At 42.8% G+C, this 6797-nt stretch overlaps 1 protein-coding gene across 2 annotated transcripts; it reads left to right on the top strand.

Annotated features, from left to right (window-relative positions):
* Positions 1 to 68: 68 nt before the first annotated feature.
* LOC119557016 (serine/arginine repetitive matrix protein 1) lies at positions 69 to 5500 on the top strand. 2 transcript variants are annotated; one of them, XM_037869550.1, is made up of 5 exons: positions 69 to 448; positions 554 to 1885; positions 2559 to 3701; positions 3765 to 3801; positions 4720 to 5500. In XM_037869550.1, exons 1-4 carry the CDS (start codon positions 337 to 339, stop codon positions 3773 to 3775), a joined length of 2598 nt encoding a protein of 865 aa, XP_037725478.1. In that variant the 5' UTR covers positions 69 to 336; the 3' UTR covers positions 3776 to 3801; positions 4720 to 5500. The 2 variants fall into 2 exon arrangements, with proteins under 2 accessions (XP_037725478.1, XP_037725477.1); XM_037869549.1 differs by lacking the exon at positions 3765 to 3801.
* The last annotated feature ends 1297 nt before the right edge of the window (positions 5501 to 6797 follow it).

Below are 6797 nucleotides of genomic sequence, written 5' to 3'. Positions count from 1 at the left end.
ATAACCTAAAAAACGGCGGAGGCGGGGGTGTATACCGACGAATACCGCAATTACGCGGGTATTTTCATACGCGACGGTCACATCGCGTGATGGCGTCTTTAAAAGTCTAAAATTTATCTGCGAATTTGCTGAATGAAAACGCGATTTTAGAGATCATCTGCAGATTTCCTGGACAAACTGTGTGCTAGGCGGGCGCCAGGAATTGTGCGTGGGAAAAGGAGACTCGAAAACCGGGCTGAAACGCAGCCAATTCTCTAGATAAGCGCGAGGGAAACGTGCGTTCCTGGAGGTTTTAATTTTTTGTGGGAAAATCGCAACGGGCGGCATTCTGCTACAATGGACATTTTTGATATAGTAAAAGCGGCGCCGCCGCCGCAAACGATAAATCCGGTGGATAGAAAGATCTCCACCCCCTCGCCGATACCGCCAGATTCTCCATACAACTCAGGTAAATCCTTTTTTTTCTGGCTTACCCAGTGTGTTTGTGCTTCCCCAACATTATAATCATTCCCCCCCAATTTGTTTGGTTTTTTTTTTAATTGTATTATTTCAGACATCCTAGACGGCGGAAACCTTTCGAACGACGACGATTTGGACAAGGAGCCGACGCTCGACGAGTCAACCTTTAAAATAACCAGTCAGAAGTCAGACGAAATTGATCAGGAATCAGAGATATCTCCCTTCAAAATGCCGAAAGCTATAAAGAAATTTGAAGAAGATATTATCGACTTGAAGGGTTCTTCCGATGAGGAGCAAGATGAACCTTCGTTTAGAAAACCCAAAAAGAGCGAAGAGTCCAACAAGGCCACTACAAACAAGAAATCCGCTGGGTCAGCACAATCGTATCCATTGAAACCCCATAAGAAAAGACCCGCCGAGCCTCTGTCGGATGACGAGGACTCGGAGGAGGAGGATCAGCAGATGACCACCATGCCCACCAAAACCAAGGCGCAGCAGAAAATGTTCAGCGACCAGCCGCCGGGCAAGATTAACTTCGATCGGCAGTGTGAGGTGCGAGTGCGTCGCTTGGCCCAGCATGAAATCGATTCGGCCTTCAAATCGGTGGCCAATTCAACTTTTGCCCATGAGACCGACTGGTCTCGCTCTCGTTCCCGCCCAGGCGGCAGCAAGGGGCGTGCCAGGCCCAAGAAGAGCAAGCCATCGCCGCCCAAGAAACAAAAGTCGCCGCCACAGACCAATTTCCACATCAAGGTTCCTCTGCAGAACGGCGCCAAGAAGCGGGCTCTCAATCAGTTGGTGCGCACACACACGCCCCCACCAAATTTGTCCAGAAGGGGTGCGATGAAGGAGCAGCCCAAGTCGCCCGAAAAGCCCAAGCCGAAGTCCAAGTTGTCGAGCAATCCGATTAGGGGCCGTAATGCCAGCCAGGAATTGATCAATCGTTTCGGTGCCCGTTTCTTTGGCTGCGTGGTCAAGATCAAGCGGACGCCCTGGCCCGAGCAGTGGCCGGAGTGCAGCCCACGCCCCATTGGCGGCTCGAGGAAGGGACGTAACCGGAAGTCCAATCTATCGGTGTCCTTCAGCGAGGCCGTCGAGATCCTGGGCAGCCCAGAGGGGCCCTCGCGCCGATCTACTTTCGGTTCGTTTTCATCGAGGTCGACGCCCAAGCCAACACGCCTGCAGCGCGTGGATGCCACCGGCAATGTGCTGGAGGACATAGCACTGACCTCCACGCCGCTCTACTCGCCATCCGCTGGCCCATCGACTTCTGGAGGATCCCGCACGAAGGGAAAGCGCCGCTCCTGCAACGGATCACCGATGGGCGCTCGGCTCAAGCGCCCGCACCAGCGTCTGCCGCTCTCCAGTTTGGCCAGCCTGCGACTGGACGACGGCCCGAACTCCGGCGAGGATGAGGAGTACATAGGTAGGTAGATACAATAGGCAGTTTGACGAAAGAACCAATTTTCTTGATCTAAGTACATTTAAGGAATAATGGTGAAGAGTTAAGAGTACTCATGAATTTTATGTATGGTGTGCTGTGGTCATTACTCATTTATGTTGCATGTAAATTAATTTAAATCACTTCATCTATGTAACTATTGGTAATCACTGTTAGCCATAAGCAAAAGCAAACATTTTTGTCACCCTAGACGAGCTATAAATAGTGCTCTATTTATCAGTTAGCTTATAGTTTTAAACCTTAAGTCAGATCCATACAAATACATAAATAATTAACTATTGGCTATGAAATTCAAATAAATATTTTGTTAACTGCAAGCGCTTTTTTAAAAACACATTTGTCTCTTTTTTTGCACATGTAATTAATTTATAACACCCTATTTATGTAACTATTGGTTTTGGAACTCAAATAAATATTTTATTAACTGCAAGCACTTCTTTTAAAACACACATTTTTCTTGTTTTCTGCACATTTTCTAAAACTATTTATATGTACTAAGTTTAATAAAAGCCAACAAAGTGGGATCATCGGCACTTTGTTAGTGTTATCGAGTAAAAAAAGAGATAATATATATACTAAAAATTAACAAGAAGAGTTTAGCAAAAACTAATGCAATTCTCATCTTTTTCACGACCAGTGCCCAACGAGCTGCCGGGATTAAAGAGAACTGGAACGCCTCCTCTCAAGAAAAAGAAAATATCCTTTACCACGACCATCAGTGACGATGAGGATGAAAAGCCGGTTCCAAAAAAGCTGAAGGATAATCTAAAAAAGCAGCCAAAACACCACAAAGAGAGCGGTAATAAAAAGACGGATAAAGCCTCCAAGGATAAGGAAAAGGCTGACAAATCGCACAAGGAAAAGGAGAAAAAACAGGAAAAGAAGGATAAGAAAAATGAGATTGCAAAGGGAAAACTTACTCCAGCCACAGAAGTAAAAGCCGCCGAAAAGCCGGAAATCAAGACACCAGAAGAGGAAACGCCATCAAAAGAGCGCGAAAACAAAGCAGAGGAAGCTGCTACAAATGAATTAGAAAGAGACGGAGAAGCACAGGAAAAATCTGTAGATGCAGCAGAGGGAGATCCAGATGAAAGTGTCGAAGACAAAGCTGAGGAAAAAGTCGAAGACAAACTAGAGGAAAACATAGAAGACAAAGCGGAGGAAAATCCAGAAGTTGCTCAAGAAGAAGATCAGCAGGAGGACACCGAAATGGAATTGGGTGAAAACGCGGGGAAAACTTCCGAAATTGTCCATGAATCTTCACAAAAACCCACAGGCGAGGAAAATATTGAGGAGGATGTAGAGCAGGCTGAGGAGTTTAGGGAATTGCCAACCCCGCCCCAGCTGCCGTCCACCACTGAGGAGAACCAAGACGATATTCTGGAGATCCAGACGTCCTTGGACGACGTCCGTCAGTTGCACACTCCCTCATCCCGCCTCAGTACACCCAAGCCGCGCAGCCGCCTAGACTCTGGCGAATCCGATTGCAGCTTCAAGTCCGCCAGCGATCACGGCAAGCCGCCAGTTGGACCCCCCGCAGGAGATGTCATCCAGGAGGAGGAAAATCCAGCGGGATCCGTTGAGGAACAACTAGCAGAGCCCATGACAGATGATACCCTCGATCCCGCCGAGCTTCCCGCGGAGCTGATGACCCCGCCCTCGGCCCCTAGGACCACGAACGGCGGCGATCCCACCAGCGGATCCAGTGCGTCGGCGCCATACTACTCTCCCATTGATTCCATGCCCACGTTGGATGACGAGGTTCTTGGCCAGCTTGTCGGTAAGTGGGAGGCCAACTCCATGATCCACTAGGCACAACCAATAATATCATATTTATTTGTAGATTACAAGTAGAGAAGCTTAAGTTTTCAAGTCTTAAAGTACGTCAATTATTATAAAATTCTTCTATTATAGAAATCCCCACTTTAAATCAACTTATGGAGATGTAAATCATTTGGAAATGATTCTTCCTAATGATTTACACCTTCCATAAGTTGATTGCATGATGTATCGTACAGTCTTCACAAGATCAAGTACTTACAAAGCCAGTTTTGACTTTTTATCAAACAGGGCAATTAAATAAAGTATTAAATCGAGATGCTGCGTCGTTCGGCTGTAATTGAAAATCTTAATGAAGAAATTACTTTACAACAAAATTTGAAATTAAAAAAAATATGTTAACTACAAGGTGGTGGAAATGCTTGCTTTTAATAGTTACCTATTGATTAAAAAATAATTGTATTAAAGACACATTAATAATAGAAGAGAAAGAATTTACCAACCGGACTCCGGTTTTCACTTTTACATTTTATACACTCATGGGTTCATTAACATTAACATTTACCACCATCACAAGAGCTATTAATGGCATAATTTATTTGTAATTTAATATTTTTGGTCAAATATTAAATAAATAAATATAAATTTATCGTTTCATACACAAACTGCTGTTTGTGAAACAGTGGGAAATGAAACACTCCAACGATGAAACGATAACAAAAACTTCAAAAGAACGGAGCACGTTAAAAACGAAAACGGAACGGTTTTCTGAAAACCCAGACACATTTTTATTTTCAAAATCCAATCAATTTTAATCCTTTTATTTATTTTTTGTTAAATGCTATTTGGTTTATACGTTTGTATTTACTTACCCATGTTTGGCATTTTATTGCGACCTCCTCCAAAGGATTACTTACAAATGTTTTACCCTTTTTACTTACTCTGCCCTATGTCTTACTAATTAACCTACCCTTTAAACGTACCTTTTACTAATTAAATTGTGTGCTTTCGCCTTTCAGAACCCGACTTCCAGTTAAACTCCAGCCGCCATGCGATTTCCAGGGGAACACTGGACGACATAATGACTGCGTTAGAATCCTAAGAACCAGTCTAATTGCACACCAAGTACTAAAGTATATACGAACAACCACACACACTCAATTACCCTCAACCTTCCCCCCCCCCCCCCACACACACACACACCACACAAAATAAAGGTGGATTTAGAACCGATTAGGTTTGAACTTAGTCAGGATTTTAAATATGTTCCCCTTATGATCAAGAAATAGTCGTATTTTTACTTTTAAAGACATCTTCATTTTGAACAGGTACTCAGATTTATAATAATAAAGTATTTTTTTGTAAGAGAAAGCAAATGATGCAAACTTGAATAATTTGCACTTAAATAAGTTGCTGATCTAGTCAGCTTACTGGACTTAAAACAACACAACTCACTTACTCAATTTGCATACATATGTGCGCAAAGCAGTGGAAATAAATAAATTAGTTTGAAAAATTAAAAAAAAAAAATTAGCAGGAAATCAGATAAATAATTTCTAATGTTTAAGTTGCTTAAACAGATCGTTATGTTAGTTATACGCTAAAGGAATACGTATTGTTCATTTCCCCCTTTTTTTGACAACGTAGATTTTAAGAAGAACTAAATTGCTATCATGCACATTTATTCTATAATTACATTTAAGTGTGGATCATCTTGAATTAATTGTAAATTCAAATGTATTAATGAGCAAAATAATATGTATGTATTGTAAAAAGAAAAAAAAACAAATGATAAAAATATGTATCAGGTTTTTATTTTGGGACTGGCTTTTGAGTGTGATTTTATTATGGTGCAATTCTATGATCCTTTGACGGAAAGATCTCCATCCCATCGCCGATTTAGCAATATTCTCCATATAACTCGGGTAAAAATTATTACTTTTGTGGCTTGCAAGTGTTCTTTGGTTTTCTTACACACATTTTTGAATTTTTCGTTTCGATTTCGATAGTAGCCCTGCTTTAAAGTGGAAATTTATCGATTGGCGAAAAAGGAGCGACCCTACACGAGTCCGGCCGGTCAAATGACAACGCAGAAGTCAATTGGACTTTTCCAGAAAGCCGAAAAAACAGCGGAGCCGAAAGGTGAATACTTTGAAAAGAAAGAAAGAAAAAAGGAAAAGAAAAAAAAGAAAGGAAATATGGATTCCCCGAATTATGCTGAGCAGCCGCCGGAGGGATTGAACTTCGCTCTTAAGTGCAACGTGCGCGTGCGCGTGCGCCGCTTGACGCAATTGGAAATTGATTCGGCCAAGGAGCCCCAGGAAAACGAAGTGGCCATCAAGGTCAAGGCGTGCGTGGTGCGCGTGCGCCGTCTGAGCCAACTGGAAATTGATTCGGCCAAGGAGCCCCAGGAAATCGAAGTGGCCATCAAGGTCAAGGCGTGCGTGGTGCGCGTGCGCCGTCTGAGCCAACTGGAAATTGATGCGAACAACGGATACCAGGCCAATTTGCGCGCTGACCATGTGGCCAACTCGCCTGCTACTCGCGCAGGTGGCCATAAGGGGCGTTGCGGTATCAAGAAGAAAAACCCATTGCTGGCCAAGAAGTTAAAGTCTAAGTGTGTGGTCAAGAGGAAGAGGGTGCTCTGGCCAGGCAAACGTCCCTTTGGCCTGTCGAAGAAGTCACCAGCCGTGGTCCCGCAGCAAGTGAAAGCACCCGGCTTGGTCACCAAAATTATGACCAAGGTCACACAAATCTTCAAAAATGTATTTAAAGCTAAAGAATAAATTATTGTCATTCTTCCGATGTTCAAGAACAGAATCCAGCGAGCCAGCTTTATTACAATAAATATATAAAAACATGTTTCAGATTATTTTTGTATAGGGATTGGTGGTTTCCAAGTGCCCGTGTGTTTAGTGAATTCGTTTAAGTATTCTATTAATCAATTCATTTCTAAATACATGATTAAACAGTATTTAAAAAAAAAGTACAGTCTATTACTTTTTTTTTAAATACTGAGCACGTTGCCGTATTTTTTTGTCTGCACGCCGTAATAAACAGTGTTGCCATATCGCTTGCGTGTTAAGTTTTGCCGCGT

This window comes from Drosophila subpulchrella, chromosome X, assembly GCF_014743375.2.
Source record: "Drosophila subpulchrella strain 33 F10 #4 breed RU33 chromosome X, RU_Dsub_v1.1 Primary Assembly, whole genome shotgun sequence".
Lineage (NCBI taxonomy): Eukaryota > Metazoa > Arthropoda > Insecta > Diptera > Drosophilidae > Drosophila > Drosophila subpulchrella.
This window is presented reverse-complemented; position numbering and strand designations above follow the sequence as displayed.